The sequence below is a fragment of the Vigna radiata genome, chromosome 10 (assembly GCF_000741045.1).
Source record: "Vigna radiata var. radiata cultivar VC1973A chromosome 10, Vradiata_ver6, whole genome shotgun sequence".
Lineage (NCBI taxonomy): Eukaryota > Viridiplantae > Streptophyta > Magnoliopsida > Fabales > Fabaceae > Vigna > Vigna radiata.
Window position 1 is genome coordinate 19,743,518 of NC_028360.1, and position 27,969 is coordinate 19,771,486.

Here is a 27,969-nt window from a genome sequence, read left to right on the forward strand (position 1 = left end):
ATAGGAACCTACAGTAAGAGATGAAGAACTCCCAGGTTAACATTTCACAAAAATGTTAATGTTTGAACTTACAATACCATATGTAATGCATAAATATTTTTATAATATTATAGAAAATAATGGTTTAAAATCATCAAAAGAGACTCCTCTTTTACTTAAAGTACAAAATTAATCAAATTTAGGTACTATAAACTAAAAATGCAGATAAAAAAACTATAAACTAAAAATTATTAATCAAAGAAAATTTTTCTAAAGGCAAAACAGAATGAAAAAATTGTTTTTGAAGGAAAAAAAAATCATTATTTTACCTAACAAAATAGCATAAAGGGCGAAAAAGGAAAAAAAAAGGAAGGGCAAAAGTGGGATTTGATTGTGTATATAGTGGGGGGCATGCACACCACTGTCCAACCTCCCTCCAGTGCTTCTTTCCCACATTTTCTTGAAACTGTTCATTGTCTTTGCCTTTCTTTCTCTCGGCCAATCCCTCCGACTGTAAGTCTTTCCAAATCTGAGTAACCTTGTCCTCGTTTCTCATTTTTCTTATCTGTCCTTTAGTTTGTTATTGGGTAACACAAATTCATATTAAAGGTGAAGGCTTTAATTCAATTGGGGTTACCATCTCCGATATGATTGAATTCAGTCTTTCTTTTTTCTTTTAATTGGGATCATCTTGGCTAAATTAACGACCTTTTTTTGGTTGCTGACAAATTTCAGGATTACAGAGTTGTTCAATTTTACTTTTTATTTCTTGTCGCTGAGTAGAACAACTGCAATTTTCAAGGAATTAAAAAATGTAATTGGGTAGTTACCCTACTGGGTCACGTGGCTTTCATGGCCTTCTTCCTTAGCTGCCAACAAGTTAACATCATGATGATTACTTTCTCTGTAATCTTATTATGTTCCTTGTTATGCCAGATTAGTCTCTCCCGCAATTGGATAGAAAATTAAGAGAAGACCGAGGCTTCTACAGTTTCATGTTTTTGAAGAAATGAATGGATGAGTTATTGATATTTTCTCATTTATAATAAAATAAAAAACTTTGTTTTGGTTTTTATAATATAACACTTTGTTGTTTTCCTTGCTACTACTGTGTTTGCTAGCATCAAATTTGTTTTAATCTTGTTTCAGAGTAATTGGTGCTGAGGGCATAACATCTTGCTGAAGCTCTAAGCGATTGTGAAATCTTAAGTCACACAGGAAGAAATCAGCATGCGGTGGTTGGGTCTTATGTTTTATGTATATCGTCAAGTTGTACGCTTGAACTTATATTGTAAAGTTATTCTATAGCTTCCCAGTCCCGTCAATCCTTTTACTTTGTTACTTTTGGAGTTTGGTTCTTTATTCTTAACTACTGCCATGGAAGACAAGCACTGTTTGATAACTTCTTCAGATAAGTATAGAATTGGGTGAAAGATTGGGAAGGAAGATAGAGCCTGGTATTTGTTCCTACGGTATTGTTGTGTTTCTGTAGTTCTAGCTGATTTTGATCTTTAATTAGCTTGATTCCTTCATTATCACATTCCATTGGGACCTTTTCTTGGGTGTGCATTACATTCTAGTGTGGTAGGATCCAAAAGAAGTTATGGTGTGCCAAGCAGCGAGCCAAACAAGATTTCGGGCTTTGAAACATGAGAATGGCATTGAAGGTGAACCGACAATTATTGTTAGAGTGATAGCATGCTTTCAACCTTTGCACGATTGTCAGGTTAGTAACCTATTGCTAATTCTTAGTGTTTTGCAATTGCATTTCTTTCCTAATACTGTAGACATGATTTTGAAACCAGCTGTTTGAAGAAAATTTTCATTATGCCCCTTTTCTTCGTGTAGAACATTTACTATTAATGATCACTAGATCTATGGTATCAGCTATTGGACAATTTTATGAGTGATATCTTCTAACTCTTTGCAGGCTGAATACTTCCGTCATCTTCTTAAACCTGTCACGTAGATTACTTTGCATTTATTTCTCTTTAAGCTGGAATTTTCTGTTTCTGTCATTTGTTCTAAAGAGAGGCAGCAAGTCATTGAAAAACCCATATCAAGACGCCATAACATCTACTGGTATGTATTTTCAAATGCTCTTTTCATCTTCACGTCTGAGAGGTTCAAGTTTTTCATCATCAGCATTGATCGGTCTGTTCTATTGTTCTTTAGGTCATATTTTTCGTTGGATGGTTAAGGCTCATAGGTCTTGGCCTTACCCACAGCACGTGGCTTGGCCATCACCTTACTTTAATAGCCCTTGCACCTCAGCAGAGCCCAGTTCGCTGGTTCGCTCAACATACATGAACTCTAGCCCTTGCATCTTTCCTGCTGTCAGCTTATTTCCCGGGTTCACAGCTCCTGCTATCCCAGATTTGAAGAGTGAGAAGACCAAGGAAGTGCAAGGATTCCTTCAGCATCCCAGTTTGGAACCATGTCTGAATGGAACACATACTGGAGAGGCTATGCAAAATGCATCTTTGCAGAAGAAGTTGCTTGTGTTTGACCACTCTGGTAGTAAGACAAGGTTGCTTTATAGTCCTGTCTTCCCTTTTGTCCAGAGTCCAATTGTTACCGCTACCCAATTTACTCAAGTTTATGATGTAAACGAAGAAACACGAACAACTAATATAGGTCTAAAGCATTGGCCAGTGTACACTTCACCAGAAGAGACTGGTAAGGATCGTGTAGATAATGAAGAAAGTGAAATGCATGAAGACACAGAAGAAATCAATGCATTGCTTTATTCTGATGATTCTTATGATGATGATGATGGTGATGATGATGAGGTAACTAGTACAGGTCATTCTCCGTTGGTTACTGAAAAAACTTGTGTGACTCAAGAACAGTTTGTGGATATGAAGGAGGAAGTTGTTAGCACTGATTGGCCAAACAAAAGGCAGAAGTTAATTGATGGTGGATTCAATAGATTACCACCACTTGTGGAGAGTGCTAGTTCCGAAAGGCTAGATAAAACGTGTGAGTATGCCAGTGATGTTGAATCAAACTATTCTAGTAGTGGTGGGGTGTATGCTACAAGGCAAACTAAAGAGAAATCAACAGCTGCTGATATTCAATTGAAAAAGGATAAAATCCGTAGACTGGTGAGAGTTCTTGAGAACTTTATTCCAGGAGCAAAAGGAAAGCACCCCCTATTAGTCATCGATGGTACAATTGAGTACTTGGAATCTCTGATGTCCCAAACTGGTACACTGAAATATAACTAAGTGCTCATTGTGGTGGTTACAAAATGGTTGAAGGGCACATTGATGGTGAAAAAAGTTGTATGTTGAATCATTAGATTTATTGCATTATAAGTTTGAACTTATCATCCTTGCTTCTTTGATCTTGTTCCTCGAGGTGTATTCATGTTTTACCAATAAAAGGGATGAAAGCGGCAATAGAGGGTACTGCACTTTGCCACTGCAATATGGGATTTAGGAGATTTAAATTTGATTTGGATTAAAGATATTTTATCTTTTAGCTTTTGGAGGATTAAAGGTCAGAGAGATTGAAGGGATGGGTGATGGTAGTGGATGGCTGTGCTGTAAATGAGGACACTTTTTTCTCCCGGAGTGTTGAATTCTCTTGTTGATTGAATGCATGCGCGTTAGGTAACTGGGGTCCCACTTTCCACCCTCCCTTTAATTCCTGATTTTATGCTCTGTCCTCTCTTCCAAGCTTGGCTTGTACACATATAATGCTAGCGTAGACTATAAAGTACCAAGAAAGTTCCATGTTGGGGCGTGCTTGAATGAGGAGCGTGGTGTTTCATCATGACTTGTTGGGGCCCTTTGTTGCATACACACAACACGTTGTGGTAAAGGTTTCTTTGTTTTACGTGTTGAGGGTTGAATCATAGGTGATTCTATTTTCTACGTTGTAATTGAGAGGTGGCTTGAGTATTCTATATTTCTTTTTCATGATGTTACTATGTATGTATCTGTCGGTTGTGTGATTGTATGAATAATTGGAGTGTCAATGTTTGTATTCCGGTTTCATGTTTCTATCTTCATTGTCATTGTCTTATCTGCTCAATACTTAAATACTACCAATCCATCTTTCATAACTTGTTCTGTTTCAGTTGATTTTGCATTAAAGTAAGCCAGAAAACGTGCAATAAGAAATACTAAAAAAGTGATAACCCTATCTTTTCACCTGTGAGACGGAAAGACTGGAAATTTCTCAAACCTGATGAGATGGGTCCCCACCAGTTTGGTAAAATCTTTATGCAAACAAAAGTTCAAATTAACTTTAGAATATTGTCTGTCTGCGTTGTGCGAGTGCGACACTTGTAGCTTACATGATAATAATTTCTTCAATATTTAATATTTGTATTAGTTAATCTAAGGATCTGTGTGGAAATTAAAGTTTATTAATTATTTTGTTCAGTCCCGTCACACTTGTAGTCTAGGCAGTTTTGGCTTTGTAGGTCTATCTTTTGTGTCATACTTTGTTGACATAAAGCAATGGTGTTAAATGAACACTAATCTCTCAATCATGCCGTCACTTATCTACAAAACATGAACACCTTAAGAAAATTTCTGCTTTTATTAGTTATTATAAAATTTTCATATGGGTTTTACTTTACCATTTATTTCTCAAGTTTTTGCATGAGATAGCGAATTCAGATAAATCGGAAACAGAAGGTGGTTCCTCGTTGACTAATCGGTCAACCATGAATCAGAAGAGGCTACTTATGCAACTGAAGCAAACGCTATTTTTCTTCAGAACTTTTTCAAGTTTGGAAAGTTTAGTTTGATATAAAACTAAATTTAGCACAAAAGCGATATTAATTAAGGTTTCTGAATGAAATTTCGGAAGCAGAACTTATTGAATTTTACTTTCTAGCTTTCCTTCTGAAAGATTTCTATTTGTACGTTTTAAGAATATAAATATTAAAATCATTTTTTAGTTTTAAAAATTAATTTTACTTCCATTTTTCATTTTAAAATAAATTAATTTAAGTTTTTTATATTTTAAAGTTAGTTTAATTAAATGTTTGTTGATGGTTATAATAATAATAATAATGCATATGATTAATAGTGATAATCTTTTTGTCATAAAGATAGTGATGTTATTAATAATGATGATAGTATTGATGTAGTAATAACAACAAAAATCATTACTAAATATAATACTAATATATTAAAATAAAAATCAAATCTGTAATTTTTTTAAATAAATGTAAAAAGAAAATGTTTTAAAACAGGTAAAAACGTTTCGATTACATTTTTATCCAAGAAAATTATTTTAAAAATTAAATTTTAAAACTTAAAACAAAAAAAAAAGCCTGCTATCACTCCTAAATGGAACCTTAGCTAAAGAGTAGTTCCAATGATTGATATGAATTTTTAATTCCCTTCATAAATTACTTTAAATATTTGAGAATACTTTTCAAAATAAAATAATTAATTTAGATAGTGTGTGTATATATAAATCGGTAATTATAGAAAACATGCTAGATTCGGGTATTTTATCAAAATCGGTCGGTACCACTTAGCACTTTTCTTCTAACAATTTTTGTTACAAAGCTAATTCTTTAAAGACAATTTTAATCGGTAACACTAGAGGACAAATTTATTAATTATTTTGCAAACTTAAATTAATTTGACAATAGTAATATTGAAATATTATTACAATAATACTTCACTCTTGATGATTATAACGTCCGCCTGAAATTATTTAAAAAAATTAAAATACCATATTTAAAAATGTTCAAACTTTAAAATAGCATTATGTTATCTGCAGAATATTTCCTGCTTTTTGGTATAGTTAAACTTATATATATATATATATATATATATATATATATATATATATATATATATATATATATATATATATATATATAAGATGTAAATGTATTTAACATTTTTTTATTGAAAATGGTAAACTATTTTTGTTAACATCTAATCTCTGGAATGTTTATATAAGCAAAAAACATGCAATTATGAAGCATTTGACATTGATATTGGTGACAACGCAGGGTTCTGGAATGTGATGAATAATATCTAATGAGCTGAAGGCCAACAATAATGTATGGTCACTGTATAGCAGAAATGGTTCTAAGCACCCACTGTTTAAACTGGAGGCTATAATTATGAGTTGGTTGGAAAATCAGTGATTATATATATTATCGCTCTGCTTATCATGCCAAATAAAGTTCTTCCAAATGAGCACAGAGAAGAACATTATTAGATTCAAATGGATTGAAGAAAAAGACTGCCACTGAAAGATAATTATTAACAGATTAAAGTGTTTTCACCCTTCAATTCCGTGATATGTTCTAAGCCGTTCATTGGTTTTTCTCTTCAACCACATGCCATCATAATCCTTTCTCATGCTGCTAAACTGTAGTTGATGATGAAAGCATCAAACAATCCTTCACCGTCATCTAATCTCGTTGAAAGATTTACTTGTTGCCGATTTCGACTCACTCAAGTCTTTTGTCTTGTCACTTGACAACTGTGCCACTGTTTTTATGCAAAGATCACATGATTAATGTTGGAATATCTAATCATGTTTCTTTTTCCTTTCTAGTTCACTGCTTCTGGACACTTTCTTATTCTAAAAACTGTATATAAATATATATATATATTATCTACTAACATTTTCTTGTTATTCTCTCTTTTTACTGGTTTATTCTGTTATCTACAACAAAAGTGAAAAATAAAAGGGAGCCATGTTCAAATGTGCAATCCGGAGGAATATAACTGAAGATTTTTAAATATGTACATAACGTTTTTTATGATATGATTGAATTGCCAGTAGAATTCACACTTGAAAGATATGATTAGCTTTGATGACAAATTACAATTTAGCTAGGATATTGTAGAAATTGGTATGAGATATGAAGAGGGAAGAAGAATGAGTTTAAAATAAATTGAGAATTCTGATATTTCAGGAATCAGGATATCGAGTTTCTCCTCCACCTTCTAGCAGTCTTTCTGTTGTGTTCTATGGAATCTGGAATGTTAGGAGAATCATCCTGATTTTCTACTACATTTGTCGTCCTTCCAAGTTTGCTGAGTTTCTTCCACCCACTGCTCCATGCAGAAGTGTGCTTCTGCTTTAGCATCTTATCAAATTGTTTCTGCAAACTGGCCATATCATTTTGAAGCTCCATGTACTTGGCTTTCACACTCTCAAGCTCAAACTTCAGTGTGTTGATGTCTTTTTTAGCAGCCGTCCATCCTTCTTGGAATGATTGTGGTGTCCCTTCTAGAAGTGTTTTCCGGTTTGTTACCATTGCATGGCTCTCTGATTCAACATCTTTCACAGAACTCGTGGCCAGTGCATTGCTTATCTTGACCTGTTCCGCGAATAGAACTTGCACTACAACCCTTAATGGAAGCCTTTCATTTTGAGCAGCATGCAGACATGCATCAATGGAGAGTTTCTGACAGTCCATTACACGGCATAGTCGCTTCCTCTCATGCTCAGAAAGTGTTGGATGTGCCTGTTAGTTAGTTACACATGTAAGAACATCAGAACTAGGAATCCATAACGAAGTGAAATTGTAGGTAATTGAAAACAAATTATAACCTTGAGATATGAATCAATTGCTCTGTAAAGTCCATCATCACATGTCCTAGCTGACTCAGGCAAAGCTTCTGCAAGTACCTGAAACTTGGTCAGGGAAAGGTTCCTATCTCTGGATACCTCTGTGAGATAACTGTCAACAAGCCTTGCCACTCTTGCCTTAGCATTTAGGATGCATCCCATTCCCATATGTTGTTTATCAGAAAATGACTGTCTGCTGGGGCTAGAACTTTCAGTCTGTTCCTGAACAATAAAATGTTCTAGCAGCCTCTGAACAAGATCAACGTCATACATAGTTTCTCCTTTACTATAAGAAGGAATTAGAAGATCAGCCAGTGTAGCCTGTTCAAACTGCATTCCAACCCTTTTCTCTAATTCAGTAACCAGTGCAGGTGCAACCTTTAACATGATTGCCATTCTCAGGAGCCTAAGAAGAAAACTGCACGAGACACTGTCCTTCTGAGGTGGAATAATGCTGACAAGGCTCTCGATGATCATCCTTTGTTCTTTAGCTTGAACACTTAAACTGTCATCTTTTGTTCCAGTCACAACCATATGAAGTCCCCCTTTCCAATTACTGCCACCACTACTACTGCTGTTACTCACACTGCAGTTGCTTGCTTCATCACCTGGGATTGATGTGTCACTGATCAATCCTGGTAGCCACTTAGTTGCATAATGCATTATTGCAGCACCGACCAATTCAAATCTCATGCCCTTTACCTTAATGGCAGTGATGACTCTGACAAAGTGATCAATCCTAAGGATTGAGGCATCTTCAAACCACCAATCAGGAGGAACCTGCTGGTTCCTACTTGGGCTGGATTCCTTCATGTCATTCCATGTTGGGCTGGAAATTTTCGCTGGTCTTCCGGTGTAGGACCACCTTATCCCTTTGGGATTAGCACAAGCTTTCCAAGCAATGGACTCGCTGCATCTGCGAACAATTTGAAGGTTCTCTGCCCATGGTGACAGCTTCTCACAGCTTTTCAACACTACTATGGAGTCTCTCCATGAAGACAAAACAACATAGCTTAGGAACGCTTCTGCCTTGAATATAAGATTCCCTTCTTCCAAGTCCTCGCTCATTTCTAGGTACTCTGCAGCACATCTTAGCCCTGAGATGTTGCCTGCTGTTAAATCAACAGCGACTCCATAGCAGAATTTGGCCGCAAGCTCAAAAGCCTCTGCCCCACCAGGGATATCATCCAAAACTATTTTATTCAAATCTGGATCGTGCGTTTCATATATGATTCTACTCAGCTTTCCACTCCGAGATACCAAGGGATACTTTCACACCAAAGGGGAAACAAAAGCACAAAATTCAACGGTACAACTCAATGGTTTCTTATCACTTGATATAGAACAAATAAAATCATGAAATTCGAAAGAAAAACAAGATAGTTACCTTGTGCAAGTGGAAGCTAGCTTCTTCAATTTGAACAAGAAAGTCACTTGGAATATCAGTCGCAACATACCTGCATGGGGAGAGAAAGTACTCTTAGGCAGCTTTCATGCTTTATAAATCATACTTGTTCAAGACAGAATGGATAAATTAATAATACAAACAATATTAGCAGAACTTCCAATCTTATTTTCTGTCTGTGTCCTACAATTTCGATTAACAAGAATTAGCAAAGCAAAACAGTGGTTGTAACTGGTAACATCTTCACAAGGTACTGAGCTAATTACGCATATCTAACATACCAAGAGTTGCCTCTTTGTACAAATCCTTCAGTCTTGACACCATGGTTACTTGAAGTGAGAAGTCCACCCCCATATTTGTGTCCTGTCGCTGACTCACTCTCGGATTCCCACATGCTGAAAACCAGACTCACGGAATGCACTGCTCTAGATTTTTGTTGGGACAGTACCTTCAACTGGGAGTCACAACCAGAAAAAGAGGGGGCAGAGAAAAAGAGCAGAGTGACTAAGCAAGCACAGATTTCAGTGAAAGGAGGAGGGAGCCACATGGGATGGTTGGAAACTTGGAATTATTAGTCATGTTAAAATTGTCGGTTTCTTTGTCTAAAAGTTTGAAGGACCTCATACAGGCTGTGACGAAATGGGCATAATCAGTTTTTGCTGTGAATGATCATCATCTAAGTTTATGCTTCTTCTAGCTTTGAATATTTGTACTCCCCGAGTCAATGCTTAAAGACAGCCAGTTTCAGTTTCAGTTTCTTTTTGCCTCACCAGTGTGACCACTGACCATACATGTCTCTTCCTTTTCAGCTCGGTTTCATATTACTGAATTTCATACATCACAACCTCATACCTTTGACCATGAAAATGCTCTACAGTAACAGGATTTTGGCTTTACGACATAGCCAATTGATGACCAATGATCCCACCAATTTGGCTTTTCTATGTTTAATCAGAGTCAAAGTAAAAAGATAAACCAATAACTTAGCATAAACATATCTTTCTTTTCTCCTGTGAACGAGGATGAATTTTGAAGAAATAAAGGTAAAAGGAAAAACAAGTGGCGTGAATGGAAGGCAAAATGAGTGTGATTTGTGGCATATGTTTTGTCCTACTGATACCAACATGGACAATTGGCATTTTCACAACTCTTGGGATTTGTATTAACTGTTTGGTATATTTGGGAATTCCTATGAATGATTGGCTTACGATAAGTGCAGTATAAAACTGTACTTCTGCATCCCTGTGGATTTTACCAATTGTGTTTCTCCAAGTTACAGCTTTTATAAAATAACAATTTTTAATGTTGCCCGCATCTTGTGTTGTGGCATGATTGGTTTGAGAAAACAGAGATAGAATAAATAAATTAAAAGATATAAGTGAGTAGAAATATACATTATTTATTAGTTCATAATGATTTAAGTAATTTTTGTTTTATATTTTGATGAGAAGGTGTAGGACATTTGAGAATAAATGAGGGCAGAAACAAAAGCGACCAATAGAGAAATAGATGTGATTCTTGAAGTCACATCTGATTTGGTTGGGCCAACCCATATTGAAAATTTGCCCACTGAATTAGATATGCTTTGCCATTATATGCACAAGCTGAATCATGGGCACTGTAGATTCCTGATAACTTGTTTTTGGTTGGTGTTGGTGAGTTATAAGAGTGTGAAAATGGTTGAAAGAGAAAGAGATTGCATGGTGCAAGTTCTGCCGCGTTGCTTCCGACTCTTTCATCCACACATTACTTTCCCATAATAACACACTCAAAATTAACCTTTTAAGAATTCTGTTTCCTTTACTTATAAAAGTAAAACGATATTCAAGTATAATTTTACCAAAGATGAATTAGTACTTTTCCTTAATATTAAAAAAAAATCATTTTTATTGATTAAATTTTTTATTATTATGCTGAATTAGTAGTAATGGGAGTATTTATGAATTCGTAGTACCATATGCAGCATTTATTGAATTACCAGTGCATGCATTGTTTGGGTTGGGTTCACTCATTATTGCTCTGGTTTTGAGCCCAATCTCATTTAAATCTATCTATCTCTTATGCTGTGTTGTTTTGTGAAGATTTGGAACAGATGATTTGGGAGAGATGATTTGAATAGATTTGAGTGGATTTGAGAGTAATTTTTTTGTTGTTTTATTGAGTGGATTTGTGGGTAATTGAGAGTAAATTTTATGAGAATAAATGTAAGATTTGATTGATGTGATAAATATAAAAAATTAGTTTAATTAATAAAAATTGAAGATTACCAAAATATCCCTAATTATTTAAGTAATATAAATGTTATTTAATAATAATAATAATAATAATAATTATTATTATTATTATAATAGCACTAACAGAAGGGTGATATTGTAAAATGTATTAATTCTGTGCAAATTTCTTTTATTTGTAGAGACGTGAATAGTTACATTATCCCGCAAATCCATCTCTTCAATTACCTGCATTTCATATCAAAGGAACAAAAAAAATTTCAAATTCCATCCTCTCAAATCTTCTGCTACAGGAAAGTGCCCTCATGCAAACAGAGGCTTAATCTCTTTTGAAATCAACACTTCGTTTACATTTATTCTTTGATTCATCACTTCGTTGTTTGGATTTACAATACTGAATTGCAATTGTGAATGCTGCCATTTATAGGTGTACAAGTGTTTTGGGTGTGGAATTGAGTCTTCAAATTCAACGGCTTGTTTTTAAATAATTCACTCACAAATTGAGTTTTTTTTTTTTATATCTTAAAACTACTTTGTGATAAGTTTTTGATTAAGGTTGGTATAATTAGGATCTAAACATGATTAATCATGATTTAATCTTTTAAGTAAAATGGTTTTGCACTTATCTATACGGTGTTTAGATCGTCTAGTTTAGTGATTGATTGTCCTGTTTGTTGGTTGACTGTTTAGATTATTGGTTGATTGCCCGGTCTGTTGATTAAATATATAATATTATGATATGTTTGACTGATCGGTCTATGCAGTGTTTAGAATGTTCAATTTGGTAATTAAATGTCTAGTTTGTTGATAATTGAGTCTGTTAGTTAACTATCCAATTTGATAATTAACCATTCGATTTTGTTGGTTCACTGTTTGACTTGATGATTAATCATCAGTCTTTACAATAAATTTTCTCTTTTTCAACTATAAAAGATGGTATAATTAATTTTAAAAGTGATTCGTGATTTATTTATTTAAGTATAATTAAGATCAAAGTTATATTGATTGTATATTTAAATATTGAGTAATGTAGTAAAACTAAAGCCGAAGCTGATAAATTTTTAATAGACATGCATAAACTAATCTTTTTATCTTCAAAAAGGAAAGAAGAAAGGTGACTATATTATAAAGGTTTAATACCTATTTTGGTCCCTCTTTTGGGAGGGTTTGTTCAAAGTTGTCCTTCCTTTTTTCAAAAGTTCACTTTAGTCCTACCTTTCGCAAAAACTGTTCAAGTTGGTCCTTTTTGGTAACGGCGTTAATTCTGTTAATGGCAGAGCTGCCTAGCTGGCAAATATTTGATGATGTGTAACATTTTTATTGTGTTGGCACTGTTATGTGTTAAAAAAATTATTAATTGTGACATGGAATTGTAATAAAATTAGGGTTAAATTAGGTAAACAGATTGTTGGTAAGATGCAAATTTTACCCAAATTTGCAATTGCGACTGAGCTTNCGATTAGGGTTTATCAATCTTCAAGATGATTAGGATTGAGATTTTCTGGGCTTGCGATTGGAATATAATTTTAACCTGTCTGAATAGTCTTGCTTCCTTTCTTCACTCGCTTAATCACCTTGAGGATCAATTTGGAATCACCACACTGAGTTTTCGTAAGACCCATAGAAGTTTTAAAAGTTCACTCCCGTTGGGAAGAGAAGAAGAACGATACCTGATTTTTGGGTTTCTTCTTTATCCCGAATCCAAGCGAAGAAGGAGAAAAGGTCATTAGAAGAAGAAGAAGCTTATGCTCTGTGCCAAAACAGAATATTTGTTTCATAGAAGAAGAATAAGAAGAATGTCGTCGTATTTGGGATTTGGGAAGGCTTCAGGATCAATGCACCTCCCAAATTTAAACCCTGAAAGCTTTATCTTTTTAGTGGGTTTTGTACTCACGTTGAAATGGGATGAGGAATTTGAATCAATTTGCATTTAACCCTTTCCCTTGCTTGTTTTCTGGAGCTACGAGAGTTTCTTGTATATTAGAACATGTGAATCTTTCGTAGAGGGTTATATTTGGTTTGAATTGTTTTTGTTAATGAAGAGTGAGGGTGTCTGACATCTGTAATTTGTTGCTTGCATTTGGAAGGGTTCAAGCGTTTTTGGTTGCTTGATGTATGTAAAAGATCGATGATTGAAGGTTGTGAACCCTAATGTCAAATCCAGAAAATCCCAATTGCAATCGCAAATTTGGGTAAAATTTGCATCTGACCAACAATCTGTTTACTTAATTAACCCAAATCCCTAATTCATTTTGTAATATAACCCTAATTCATTTTTTAATTTAACCCTAAGAACATACATTTACACGTCACAATATTTTTTTTTTAAAACACATAACAATGTCACATCAACACATATTAGACACCTGACAGGTCTGCCGTTAGTGAACTTAACGCCGTTACCAAAAAGGACCACTTTGAACAATTTTTACGAAAGTTAGGACTTAAGTGAACTTTTGAAAAAAGGAGGGACCACTTTGAACAAACCCTCCTAAAAGAAATAGGTATTAAACCTATTATAAAATAGCAAGTGCAGCAACATTTGTTTAAAACTTAATTTTTTTATCACAACAAAATAAAAATAAGTATTTTATATTTTAGCTGAACAAACTTATTTAAAATGTATTTGAATAAATTTTCCATAAATATTTTTTGGAAAGAAACATAAGAGAAATAATTCTCCATGATATTAAAATAGCTTGTAGACAAGTTAAAATATAAGATCGTTTTTATAAATTAGTTTACGAATAAGTTCATTTTAACTGTCTCGTCCTTTCTTTTTTCTTAAAAATGCTTACGGAAAAATATCTTATATGAACTCATAATATATTCACATATATTATACTGCCATACATACTTATATGATAAATGATAACATAAAATGATTGAATAAAAAAATTAATATATTTTTTAAAGTTTATCAAAATCATATTATTCACTTTATGAAATAAAATATACGTATATGAATAACTTCATTAACTACTTATAACGTTTACCTCAACCAACTCTACAACAATACTTTTAAGATTTCAGACACAAAGGGTTCTTTCAAATTTAATGTCAGTGTTATAATGGTCGCTAAGCTTTAGGCACTAAAACTTTCACATAATTATATTTTTGTAATTTGTAAAATAGAATTTATAATCATCCCATCTTGAATGATAAAGATAAGTGATCATAAGTTGGTTTAAAATATGAAGAAAAAAAAAACACTTTCCTTTATTTAATGAAATATAAATTAGTTATAATTGAGTTTTCAATGTGAAATAAAGTTCTAATGAAATATAGTGTAGAAAAATTCTCATTTTTTACATAGAATTTTTAAATTTAATTATTATTAACTAGCCTTCTTCATGGGTGTCATTAAGAAACTTGAATTGAACATGTAGAATTAAAAATTAAATCTATGGTATTACAAGCGGAAGAAACCACTTAAAATACCATTTATTTTTACATAACATAAACCAATACAAATATATGTAAAATCACCAATAAATCAACCAATCCTCTTTTCTATGTATTTAATACAACTCAGATGCAAACATGAACCTAGCCCTCCATAGACTACGTTCTTAGTAAAAGTATTTGTTGATAATGTTTTTTTTTTTTTCAAATAATTGACTAATGAGAATTTTTAATGGTAAAATATTATATTTGGATGATGGTAAAGAAACTTTAAACAATAGTATAATACATGTTAAGATCTGCAAAATCTTAATTATCCTTAGGTGGGCGACCACTAAAAGCCGCAAGCCTGCTTCCCAACACAATCAATTCCTTGCTTGTATCACCCTTCTCAACTATCACTTCAATGAAACATAAGCAACTCTTTTTTCTTTCCATTGCCATCTTTATTGCTTCTGTTAGCTCCTCCTCACAGTGCACCTTCATAATTTCACGACATTATAAATTAGTAAGTGTTTTTCTGTTAAGGTTGTTTTATCCGAGTTTCCATGTTTCAAGTGTTTTTTAAGAATATCACTCACCTTGGTAGTCCAGCACTTGCCTTCTCCATTGTCTATTTTTTCAACCAGTCCAGCATAGTCCCAGTTTTTTATGACATTGTAAGGTCCATCATGAATTTGTATCTCTGTAGAGTATCCGCCATTGTTAATTAGAAAGATTATGCAATTTTGTCCACACCGTAACATTGTTGAGACTTCCTGCGCTGTCATCTGCGACAAAGTTTGAAACCTAAATCGTTACTATAATCAGTCTCAAAACCAAAGTGTTAGACATGTTATTATTATACATTCTTCCATACCTGGAAGCTACCATCGCCAACACAAGCAATGACTCTCTTGTGTGGAGCAGCCTGCGCATAGCCAATAGTTGCACCAACTGACCAACCTATTGATCCGTACTGCATCTGACACTCATACCTGTAAACCTAATATGTTACTCTCTTTCTTGAATTCTTCATTCATATTATACATAAAACTATTACTTACCCGCAGCCTTGTGGTAGTTTCAACTTCTGACATGTGAACCAAGTATCTCCTGTTTCAGCAATCACAGCAGTGTCACGGGACAACATTTTCTGTATGTGCAAGAACAAAACATTGATCCTTAAATATTCCTTTTGGTTAGGATGAATGAGAAGGCCATTTCGGACGTGTAATCTTTTGTAGTTGTCAAAAGCAGTTGTGTTGCGTTTAAGGCGTGTTGTAAGTGCTTCAAAGAAGCTCTTCATTGAAACACACCCGATGGTAGGTCCATTTGGAATCATTACCCGATTAGGCAATACTACAATTGCCTTCTCCTTTTTAAAGGGTAGTGAGAACCCTAAAGTGATAACATCATTGAATACTGGACCAGCGAAAAGGTAGGCATCTGCAGAATGCAGAATTTCTGCACAAAAGGGAGTGCTAATTTGTCCCCAGTAAGTGCCAATGAAGTTGGGATGATGTTCTGCCACCATCCCTTTTGCTGAAGCCAACACTGCAAAGGGATAACCGGAAGCATCTACCATTGTCATGAAAGCATTACTAGCCTTTGCCATCCTCAACTTTGGCCCTCCCACCATCACTGGTTTCACTGCCTTCTTCAAGAACTCTGATGTGGCTTCCACCGCAATTTCCAAACAGTTTTGATCAGTCAACTTTGGAGTCAAATAAAAGGGGAGAGGATCATCAATGAAGGAATGGTGAGGGATGGCAACCAAGTTAGTGGCTATGCTGATATACACAGGCTTGCTTTCTCTCAAAGCACTTGCAATGGCAGTGTCGATCAGTTCAAGTGCATCATCCAAGTTCTTTACTACAGCCTAAAATTACAATAACACATAATAATCCATATATATATATATATNTATATATATATATATATATATATATATATATATATATATATATATATATATATATATATATATATATATATTAGACTTCTACTATCACTCAAACGGATTAAGGACAAAAGAAATTAAGATATAATTGGGGGAATATGATTGACTAAAATTTGAACTATAAAGAAAATCATATAATAATGTTTACAAGTATTTTAAGAAGAAATTCGAAGAAAAGACAATTTTGAACATTATTTTTTTTAAAGTTCAAAATTTAAGAGTTGGTTTGGAGTGTTTTAGTGCATATAATTGAGAATGTAATTTTCTAGTAGAAATTGTGAAAAATTATAAGAAAAAATTATTTAGTATATAGTAAAGTAATAAATAAATACTTGTTTATATGGATTTCTTACATATTTTTTGGTATGTTCTAAGGTAATTATAATTCCAAAATTTGTAGATAACTATGAACCTTTTATTTCTATTTAAAAATTAAATTCTTTATTAAAATTTAAAATATGGCATAGATAAATAACAGTTAAAAAAATTGTAATATTAAATGACTTAAATATACCAAATGTAAAATAAATTTTTAATGTGAACCTTTTAATAGTATTTAAAGATTCAAACTGACAACATATTTAAAGGGTAATATGTAATAATAATAAAAATTATAATAATTAAGAGAAAAATAAAAATAAAATAGTGGGTATGAACTATGAAAATTTTGGTGATATATCTCCATATCATTGTTTTCTTTTCAACTTTACCATCCCAAATTATATAAAAATAGATAAATCTATTTGTAAAAAATAGAAGAACTTGTTCAAAATTAATATTAAGATATATAAAAGAGGAAAATTATATACATACACCCTTCAATCTTCCTAAACCTATCTAACACTTAATAAAATATTAATATTTTAGTTTTTCTAATTTATTTATCTCAATTTGTTTGATATTTTTTTTAAAAAAATATTATTTTGCTGTTGAATAAACTTAGAGTATAAAAAGGGTAGTGTTTGTATCACCTAAATAAAAATAGAAAAATAATTTATGAATACTAAAAATGTGCATTAACATTTATAAACACTTAGAGAAAAATATAAATATTTAGATGATGTGATAGAAGAGAGAAATAGAAAGAAAATTAATTATGTAATAAGGTAGATAAAATGAAGGTGTACATATATTACTGTTCATAACAATTTTGTAAGTGCTAAATGTTATTATTAAAAGAAAATTATAAAGCAACAAATAAGTTTGTGTATTTTACTCTTATTTTGGCGAAACAAATACATTATCAAATTTATAAATAAATATTTTTTATGAATAATAATATGCATACATGATTGATTTATGAACTTTTATTACATATTTTTTAATCTCTCTTTTTTAACATAGTACTTGATAAACTTATTAATTTTATAGTTTCTCTATTAAATGTTGATTTTTCATTTTTTATTTCATAAATATTAATTGTTAATATATTAATTTATTCTTATTTGTAACATTTTACTTTTAGTTATTATTATTATTATTTTCACACCAACTAATTTTTACACACATTTTATTTTACATTATTATACCGTTTAATTTTTGTCATTTTATTAAAATACAAAAATTTTCGTTTAAAAAATCTCTCTTTGTTTTTGTATTTTTACTACCATCTTCTAGGTATCATCATCAGACACACAGGAGAAGGAGTATACCTGGTGACAAGTGACAGGCTGAAAGCAACGTAGCTCTTGACTGAAATCTGGGATGCCAATGGAGTGGTGAATAATCCTTTGGCTGCCATTGTCGTTGGAATTGGGAGCTCCAACAATGCATATCACTGGAAGATCCTCGCTGTAAGCACCGGCAATGGCGTTAAGAATGCTAAGCCCACCCACATTGAAAGTAACCACACATGCACTCACACCTTTGCATCTCGCGTACCCATCAGCAGCATATCCAGCGTTTAGCTCGTTGCAGCACCCTATCAGGTTAATATCAGCTTCAGCTACCAAATAATCCAGAAGACCAAGGTTGAAGTCTCCAGGGACAGTGAAAACATCCTTCACACCGATCTCAACCAGACGCCGTGCGATGTGGTGGCCAATGGTGCTTTTGTTGCCTCCCTCGGTCGGAAAACCGACAACCTTGTTACTACATGCGTTGTTGTTCCCGTTTATCATGTTGCCACTGTCCTCCATTGAAGGTGAAAGAACAAAAATAATTCAAAGTGTGAATGTTTTTGTTAAGAATATATGTGATTCACCCTTAGCTAATAACAAAAGAGATACTAAATTGATGACAAGATGGTGTGTTTTGTTCATTGAAACACTCAAAATCTATCTATATATAGATCATCCACAACCTCTCATGTAACAGTTCATTTAAGGAAAAAAAATAATTGATATAAAAAAAACAGTTTATTTATTATTATTATTATTGATTTTACATTAATTTTAGACAAATTACATAATCATAATAAAAAAGTTATTAAAATATTATTATCCATAAAAAAAAACGTGGATTTGATATTGATATCATTGGTTGAGGGTAAAGAATTATATATATATATATATATATATAAAGAATTATATTTGTACAGAAAAAGATTTTAAAAATATTACTACCATCTAATATATCATATTTTTTTGGATTAAATATATTTTTAGTCCCTATACTTTGGGGCGATTTTGGTTTTAGTCCCTCTTTCAAACTAAGGTACAATTTAGTCCTTCAACTTTAAAAAACTCTGATTTTAGTTCTTTTTACCAAATTTTTTTAACTTTATTTGTTGTTTCAAGCACGTTTCATCATAGTATTTGGATTGTTTATACTGTTTGACATATTTTTACTTCAATGTTAACTGAGAAACGAGTTTGAAACATCAAATAAAGTTAAAAAATTTTGGTAAAAAGGACTAAAACCAGAGTTTTCTAAAGTTGAAGGACTAAATTGTACCTTAGTTTGAAAGAGGGACTAAAACCAAAATTGTCCCAATGTATAGGGACTAAAAACATATTTAGCCCTATTTTTTTTTTAAGTTTTGAAGCATTAAATGCTTACAAGCTTATATAAATATTATAATTATTTAATTTCAATATTGTAAAATAGTAGCTTTATTGTGAAAATAATTAAATTCGTACTTTTAAACAAACTTTTCACTTTATTATTGTTAAATTCGTTTTAAGTATTCTTTTTAAAAAAATATTTTTTGACTATTATTTTTCTGAAAAAATATCGGATTGAGAAAACATTTGATATAAGATTGGTCTTTTGTACAAATATTCACGATGAGTTTATTTTAGAAAAATAAATCCAGCTATGTGTGGATTAACTTTTATATTTATATTGATATATCACATGTAATTAATATAATGTATCATATTGTTATAATACTTAATGTTGTGTTGCACGCCTGTTTTTTTCTTTTTTTTTTATTATTTAAATTGTCTAAAATCAAGCTGACATAAATACTATGAAAATAGTGATGCGTGTAAATCTCGTGTGCCATGTGCTCTTAGTTTATGTAACAAGTTAACAAGCCTAGGGTCAATAAATTATAACAAATTAACTCCATCCAAAAATAATTTTAAGAATTTAAGTATAATAATAATAATATTGTTTTAAGTTTGTTTTTTATTTACAACTAAAATTGGAGGATATATTTTGAATCACTCTCGATTCGTATAACTAAAATTGTAAGGCATTATTTAAGATACTTAATACGAATTCAATTTAGGTCTTTTTTTTTCAAATTACATGTGTTATAAGTGAATTTTAAGTTTAATTCAACCTTATAAAATTGATCTATGAAACAAAATTTATATTTAATTAGTCTTATCTCTAATTAATACGAAATTTTCACGAAGCCATGGATAAGTGTTTCACGTTTAAAAGAACAGCAAAGAAAACGAGTGAGGAGTGGAAGTTCAAAATCACGTGGGTCGGTGGGCTTGGGCTATTTAATTTTATTTCAACCCACCTTAACCAAACTGTACTGTGAAAATTACGTCCAAGATTAGAATTTACAACCAAACAAATACAAAGTAAACGTTATCCCAAATCTACTTTTATTTCAACTTATTATGGTCTTTAAAATCTCGATTGTTACAACAACATCACTATTCTAATCTTAATTATCATCATATTGTAAATTTCAATTATCTCTGAAATATTATTTGAGACACCTCTTCCTTCTTAAGTTTTAAAAAATTTCGAAACCTGGGTTAACGGTCCTAAGTTTGGAAAATTGTCTGGTGTTTTCTGAAATTCATCATTATCCAAATAATATTCACTTATATTTCTAAAAGATATTTTTGATGTCAAAATTAACTTACCGTATAATAAATACATATCATCAACTCATTTTAAAATGAATTTTTAATTAATAATAACTTAATCAATTACAATATGATAATGAATAATCATTCGATCAATAATATGAATAATCAATCTAATCAATTACGGATTGATTTGCTTGACTAATTCATTCAGATTTCTTTTTCTTATCCTGATCATTTGGTCAACCACAAAATTAATAATTATTTTAATGTGATTTAAATTGATTATTTTTAATTTTCATCAAAATTTAGACCGAACTCAAACGATAAATTGATTTTCAAAACTGGATCTTCATGATTAAATATTTTTTATTTATTATTTTCTTTACCGTATACAATATCAAATAGCATTTCGATTTCGAGTATAGAAATAGAAATTTTTGAACATTCGATTTCTTTTCTTCCCCGTTAAAGAATATTTTGAAAATAAAATTTAAACACATTCAACCATGAACCATAGTTTTATGTGTAATTTTAAAATGCATATGGTATTAAATCATCAATCGTACATTCAATCCTATCTTCATAAATAAACTTTTTCTTGCATTTTATATATATAAAAAAAAAATCGACCATAAAAAGAAAATATAAATCTGTCTTTCAATGGAACAATAATGTGGATGTTAGTGAAGTGAATTTAATTTTCAATAAAGTTTTGTACAGAAACTATGAATTCGGAAATAAAATAAATGGATAATGATATTTAGATAACATTTTTTTGACAACATTTGAATATTAATTACGTGTCAATCTGTGATTGGTCAAAAATTACTCCACAATCAATAATAATAATCATAAACAAACATTATTGTGGAGTAATTTTTAACCAATTACAGATTGACACCTAATCAATGTTCAAATATTATCAAAAAAATGTTGTCTAAATATCATTATTCAAAGTAAAATAATGTTGATTATGAATGAGATGATATATAGTGTGCAATCGCATTCAAAGTTGGCTAATCCAAACCCATCTTCGATTTCGATGGCTTTAAATATAAAACTTCAATTTAGTGGATTCAAACTTTATATTTCCATTTCCATTTTTTATTTCAAATTTCATATGCCAATTTTATATTTTGGACCAAAAGTTCTACATTACAAAACTTATGTCAACTATTTTCATTTACACAAAGTAAATTGATTTCCAAAATTATTTTCTTTTTGAGTTTCATATCGTGTATCACTTTTTTTCGTGGAAAATTCTCTCCATTGACTTCAAATTATATATTTGAAACTTTAATGATTAATGATGCTGATTTTATTGTGTTTGACTTCAATGTTTTTTTTTTTTTAATTATTAAAACATCATCAGAATCAACGTGAGACTTGGTAATGTTCATAAATGATTTTTAAATTAAAAAAAATAAAAAAATCAGGTAACCGAAATGCAAACCACTTCTGAGGATCAGTCCGTATAAATTAAAAAGTTGAAAAAAAAAGTTATGTGATTTTTTAATCTTAAAGTTGAATATGTTATAAAAATAATATTTTAATTAACAAATTTAATGATTGATAATTTATTATTTATTACAAGTAAATAAAGCATCATATTATTAAAAAAATCTAAAAATAAAATATATATTTGGATTTTAAATATATAATATTGATAAAATGATAAAAAGATGGTTAGTCTATTCGAAATACAAATAATATTATATAATGATAAAAAAAAAAGGTAATATAATGAAAAAAAAATTAAGAAAATCTTATAAGTTGCAAAACAGAATGATGTACCAATATCTCATACTTACAAGCGAACTCAATTTTAAAATAAGAATATTTTTCATACTTTTTAGAGGTGCGAAATAAATAATAATAATTTTGAGATTACTCTCCATTTGGAAAAAAAAATTAAATAAATAAATATATATATATATATATATATATATATATATATATATATATATATATATATATATATATATATGAAATGAAAAAGTGTAACTAAAATACTAATATTATGAATTATGAAATAAATACATTTTTGTATGAAACTAGAATTTGATTGAGGCTTATTATACGGGCTGAATCTTGAATACTTTGGAGTCGAATGTTAATCATGTTTTTGTATATCTAGATTAGCTATGGATACTTAATGGTAAATTGCGCACGGAATTGTTTGAATTAACTAATTGAGAATGTGAATTGTTGACTGACCCTTATTAATGTTTCTCTTGTACACCAAAATTGTAGAGGAAAAATATAAGTCGTAATTTAATGCAACAGAACAGGCATTTTACTAGAAAGCAAATAGGAAAAATGATATTTTACGATGATCCATTACATGGTGCTACTTGGCATGGTTCACTGAGTCAATTTACAGCAAACTAAGTAACTAAACATGATGGGTGTTCCGGTCGGGATTTCGTCCAAGCTCCCTTGCACAATTTCCCACTTCGAACCGTTCGGTCCTCCGCTGATCCGACTCTAGTTCAACCATTCTCCTTCGTCCAGTCGCCCGGGTACCTGTCAATGGCACTTCGACGCTCAAGTCAATGTACAGGCTTTTAATGATAAAGGTAGAGATAGAGAGAGAGAAATAAATGTGCATTCAATGTGTCCCCTACCTCTTACCTTTGACTCCTATTTATAGTTTTTCTCATAGGCCAATGATTAGTGGGAATTTAATCACGGCCCAATCGCAGACCTGTTGAGGTTAATTTAGTTTTACTTTAATCTCGTATGCTTAAGATACCTTAATCTGTGAACTTTGCCGGCAGTCTCTATTGTGTAACAAGAAAAGATCTAACGGTGGTCATCACTTTCGATCCTACGGAACGCCGGTATCCCAAGTTCTGATTGGTATCGATGCAATTACGCATCCGACCGTCCGGTCTTCCGCCCACTCGATTTTTCAAGGTTTCTTATGGGCGCGTTTGCGTCCGGCTATGATTGTTGACAGTCATGCGGATGCGACGGCAAAGTGAGATTCACCACCTAGGTTGTGTACGTTTCGTCTCAGGTTTTCTGGAGAATGTGTGCCGGCGAGGCTTCATGAGAATTCTTCAAAGTTTTTCTTACAAACAGAGGTTACTCCTAGACGCCGAGGTCGGACTCCCCCATAGTGTTTCCTTGGGTCGAATCGTGCCGACCGTCCTAACTTGGGGCCTTGACTGCTCGCCCAGGTCATATGTTTCGTATCAGAATTTCTTTAAAGACTGGTCCCGGCCGCCACAACCGGGTCCCTCATCGTGTTCCCTCAGGCTTTTGGTGTGGCGGTCGTCCCAGCTCTTATTCGACCATCCGTCTCACCCCTTACAGTACAGTGGGAATTGAAAGCTAGTGCTGTGGTGTGAACCTTTGTTTTACTGCAGAATTGCACATAAGCAATATTAATTACGCTATATATATATGTATCTGCTCTGGAGCATGTATACGTTCTCCCAAATTAATAATTGGGTTCTTCCCTATAGGTGTACATCGTGCATTTTATTGGTGTTCTGTCTTTCATTTAGCTATTTTGTTTCCGTGGCGAGAGTGGAGGAATAGTTTGAGAGTTTGAGTATCAGGAGAAGAAAACGATGGATATTATTTATTTCCTATTTTTGTCTTCAATATTAGAAGGATTTAAAGAAGAGAATAGTGATTATATTATGTCTCATGCATTGTATGAATAACATCTTGATCGTCTCCTATATATATCAGTGTATTATTTGTGTTTTTACCTTTCTCCATCAACTAAATAGTGTGATGTTTTTCTTCCTTTCTTCTCTATTGAAATACTTAGTAATAATATAAATGCAGTTAGTTAGACATCTAATTAGGATGTTGGAAGAGTTTAAACTAAAGGATAAGACATTATAAGTTGTATATAGCTGTAATCATGCGCAATATGTAATATATAATACAAGAAAAAGTAGAAACAATAGCGATAGCTCACACATAAACTGAAAAGAAATACAGTTTTTCACACCATAGGACAAAAGTAAAAAAGGAAAACACCACACAAGGCTCTCACACAAAAAGAATCAGGCCATATCAATAGGAAACATGCAAGAAAAGAAAGGTAGTGATGAAGGTGGTGGGGAGAGGAATGAGATGGAGGGCATAGTAGTTGGAATTGTGAACGTTGGGATTGAGGGCAATGGAGGAACGTTGAGCTATGGGTTAGTTAGATTAAACAGAGGAAGGTCCAATGATGAAACATTAAACAGAGGAAGGTCTTGAATAAAAGGCAATGATGAAAAATTTGTCTGCATAAGATGGCGAGCTGCTATGCTCATGCTCATCATGGCTGAGAAGGTGAGAGCAAGAAGGAAAGCAGTGATGAATGATTTGTTGGAGGCCATAGTTGTCTGGAGTGCAATAATGAAGAAGAGATATTGCTATGTTTTGTTTGAGATTGTATGAAAGGCTGAAGAATATATATAGGGCTTGCTATGGTTTCAGCTTAACTTTGTTTGGAGAAGAGAATAGAGCCTAAAGAATGTTTTTGTTTGAATAAATGATAATTTTATTATGTTGGACTGAAAACGTGGTTGAGTGATATTAATCCTGGATAATAAAAAAAAAATCCTGGATAATCAATAAACAATCCTGGAGAATCAATAGTTGAAGATTGAAGATGATCCAAGACGGGTGAAATTGCTGCAAATGGAGAAGGATTTTGGAACAGATAGTGATCCTCTTGGAAGCTTGTAATAGGAAGCAAGGCTCTCATATTAAGGTTATATTTATTTATTTATTTATTTTAAAAAATAAAATTCAATTTGGAAACAATATTTTAAAAAAGTTATAATATAATAAAAAGATAACAATATTTTAACTAATTATTAAATTAAAGCAAATCTAAAACTAAGAATATTAATATAATTATTGTTATATTTAAATAAATAATATATTTACATAAGTATATTTAAATACTATAATTATGTAGACTTATACATAATATTTAAGTAATGAATATTTAAAAATTTAAATAATTATATATAATATTTAAAATTTCTAATTAAATTAGTTTTCCCGACTTTGTTTTTTTCCTGAACGACTTTCATCCACATAATCACTTTATCTACATAAGAAAAAAACCAAACAACAAATTAATGTGTAAAATTTTAGGATCTCAACTTGAAGGAAAAGAGACAACATGCAATTAAAATGAAGTTTGCATACGATATTGCTCTATTGAGAAAATAGCATAAAGTTAAATTCACCCTCAAGAGCAATTAACTATAAGACCTCAGAGCACTCAAGATAAACTATAATATAAGTTTTATGTGTAATTTGTTAAAATAAATGTTATATCTCACATTTTTGTAAAGATAAAAATAATTATATATTTAGTTTAAAACTAAAATACAATTTTTAAAATAATTATATATTCTTGACCACTATTGTTAAGTATATTTCTTAGAGATACATGATAATTATATAAACCCAACTTATATATCCTTTTATCAAAAGTTAATAGTAGAAATTAATTTCATATATTGTCTTATCATGATAATTTGATAGTTTAAGTGTTATAAACTTAAAATGAGCGAATTTTATATCAGGTAGAAAAAAAAATTAAAATATCAAAGTAAAAACTTACCAATATATTGGTTTCAAATATGTCTAATGTTTTCCCTCAAAGAATTTATTGTTAGGTACAAATTATATGTTTTTATTATTCTTCTTGAATATACTTCTAGTATGATATTTCAGATTATATTAATTTAATCACTTATTGCATAAGTTTATGTTGTATCATTTTCTTTAGAAAAATTTTACATAAATATCCTTAAGTTTTTCTACCTTATGATACATGTAATAAAAAAAATACTTTTAATTTAATGGTTGATTCTTCAGAAATCGTTTTGTATTTTAAAATAAAAATATGATATATAATTAATGTTGAATTAGTGTTCGTGTTTGTCCCTTTTATTTATTTATAGGCGTACTATTTACACTTTTTATTACTTTTGTTTTTCATTAAATAAGTTGGTAAGGAAAAAAATGAAAACTTAAAATATGAAAAATGTTTAAATAATCAAGAACCCAAAGTAAAGAAGGAACGGAGAACTTAAGCAAAGAGAAATAATAGTGAAAAAAAAACTTATTAATGTATAAAAAAAATATTGTTATTATATAAACAAAATTAAATATTTGTTATTAATAAAAATTAATTTAAAAATATTGTTCTTATTAAAAAGATATTTGAATATAATTTAGAGAAAAAAAAGTAAAAAAATAGTTAAATATTTGTTTTTCTCATAATTTTTAAAATATTTTTTAATTTTATCAATTTTATTTTGTTAATATTTTTAAAATTAATGCGCGTTTTGGTTGTTATCAAATTTTTTTTATGTGAAATTGTATTATATAGTATGTAATTCTTTTGCTTTTATTTAATATTTTGATTTAAAATTATATAATTATCATTTGAAATACTTAGGAGGTTGGAATACTTAGTAATAATGTAAAGACAGTCAGTTAGACATCTAATTAGGAGGTTGGAAGAGTTTAAATTAAAGGATAAGAGACATTATAAGTTGTATATAGCTGTAATCATTCGTAATATGTAATCTATAATACAAGAAAAAGTAGAAACAATAGCGATAACTCACGTAAACTGAAAAGAAATACAGTTTTTCACACCATACGACAAAAGTAAAAGGTAAACACCACACAAGGCTCTCAGACAAAAGGAATCAGGCCATATCTGTAGGAAGCATGCAACTTGGCACTGCTACGAATCAGACTGAGACGGTAGCTTGGCCAGGAAGAAGAAAAGAAAGGTAGTTTAAGGGGTGGAGGTGGAAGGTGGTGGGGAGAGGAATGGGATGGAGGGCATAGTAGTTGGAATTGTGAATGTTGGGATTGAAGGCAATGGAGGAACGTTGAGCTGTGGAATTGTTGGAATGTTAGGGATGTTGGTAGGAAGTGGAGGCAAAGTGGTAGGTATAGATGGGATAGTGGGCAGTGGTGGAACATTACCCTGAGGAAGGGCTGGAATTGAAGGCAATGGTGGCAATGTTGGCAATGTTGGTGCAGTTGTCTGCATAAGATGGCGAGCTGCTAGGCTCATGCTGATGCTTGAGAAGGTGAGAGCAAGAAGAAAAGCAGTGATGAATGATTTGTTGGAGGCCATAGTTGTTTGGAGTGCAATAATGAAGAAGAGATATTGTTATGTTTTGTTTGAGATTGTATGAAAGGCTGAAGGATATATATAGGGCT

The 27,969-nt window shown here is 31.5% G+C and overlaps 3 protein-coding genes across 8 annotated transcripts; 1 reads left to right on the forward strand and 2 right to left on the reverse strand.

The window, feature by feature from the left end:
* The first annotated feature begins 387 nt into the window (after positions 1-387).
* On the forward strand, positions 388-3,989 carry LOC106775898 (transcription factor SAC51). 5 transcript variants are annotated; one of them, XM_022786576.1, is made up of 6 exons: positions 415-492; positions 715-793; positions 916-1,000; positions 1,129-1,705; positions 1,910-2,061; positions 2,155-3,989. In XM_022786576.1, exon 6 carries the CDS (start codon positions 2,172-2,174, stop codon positions 3,207-3,209), a length of 1,038 nt encoding a protein of 345 aa, XP_022642297.1. In that variant the 5' UTR covers positions 415-492; positions 715-793; positions 916-1,000; positions 1,129-1,705; positions 1,910-2,061; positions 2,155-2,171; the 3' UTR covers positions 3,210-3,989. The 5 variants fall into 5 exon arrangements, with proteins under 5 accessions (XP_022642294.1, XP_022642298.1, XP_022642297.1 ...); XM_022786577.1 differs by lacking the exon at positions 715-793 and having other exon boundaries at positions 414-492; XM_022786575.1 differs by lacking the exon at positions 415-492 and having other exon boundaries at positions 501-793.
* A 2,769-nt stretch (positions 3,990-6,758) lies between these two features.
* LOC106776161 (root phototropism protein 3) lies at positions 6,759-9,865 on the reverse strand. Of its 2 annotated transcripts, XM_022787014.1 has the most exons (5): positions 9,235-9,434; positions 9,097-9,136; positions 8,936-9,005; positions 7,531-8,817; positions 6,759-7,444 (listed from the first exon to the last, which is right to left on the reverse strand). In XM_022787014.1, the coding sequence occupies exons 1-5, from the start codon at positions 9,305-9,307 to the stop codon at positions 6,893-6,895; spliced, it is 2,022 nt and encodes a 673-aa protein (XP_022642735.1). In that variant the 5' UTR covers positions 9,308-9,434; the 3' UTR covers positions 6,759-6,892. The 2 variants fall into 2 exon arrangements, with proteins under 2 accessions (XP_022642735.1, XP_014519000.1); XM_014663514.2 differs by lacking the exon at positions 9,097-9,136 and having other exon boundaries at positions 9,235-9,865.
* A 5,033-nt stretch (positions 9,866-14,898) lies between these two features.
* LOC106774984 (pyruvate decarboxylase 1-like) lies at positions 14,899-27,968 on the reverse strand. The gene is made up of 6 exons (XM_014662005.2): positions 27,559-27,968; positions 18,184-18,584; positions 15,636-16,450; positions 15,449-15,566; positions 15,171-15,359; positions 14,899-15,069 (listed from the first exon to the last, which is right to left on the reverse strand). Exons 1-6 carry the CDS (start codon positions 27,881-27,883, stop codon positions 14,899-14,901), a joined length of 2,019 nt encoding a protein of 672 aa, XP_014517491.2. The 5' UTR covers positions 27,884-27,968.
* Position 27,969: the final 1 nt, after the last annotated feature.

Coding starts and splice junctions, on each gene's coding strand:
- LOC106775898 (XM_022786573.1), top strand. CDS start 2,172: ATGGTTAAGGCTCATAGGTCTTGGCCTTACCCACAGCACGTGGCTTGG.
- LOC106776161 (XM_014663514.2), bottom strand. CDS start 9,500: ATGTGGCTCCCTCCTCCTTTCACTGAAATCTGTGCTTGCTTAGTCACT. Junction 9,006..9,234: donor GTACAAAGAGGCAACTCTTG/GTATGTTAGATA, acceptor CTCCCCATGCAG/GTATGTTGCGACTGATATTC. Junction 8,818..8,935: donor CTAGCTTCCACTTGCACAAG/GTAACTATCTTG, acceptor TTGGTGTGAAAG/TATCCCTTGGTATCTCGGAG.
- LOC106774984 (XM_014662005.2), bottom strand. CDS start 27,883: ATGGCCTCCAACAAATCATTCATCACTGCTTTTCTTCTTGCTCTCACC. Junction 15,567..15,635: donor AAACTACCACAAGGCTGCGG/GTAAGTAATAGT, acceptor TTAGGTTTACAG/GTATGAGTGTCAGATGCAGT. Junction 15,360..15,448: donor TTGGCGATGGTAGCTTCCAG/GTATGGAAGAAT, acceptor ACTTTGTCGCAG/ATGACAGCGCAGGAAGTCTC.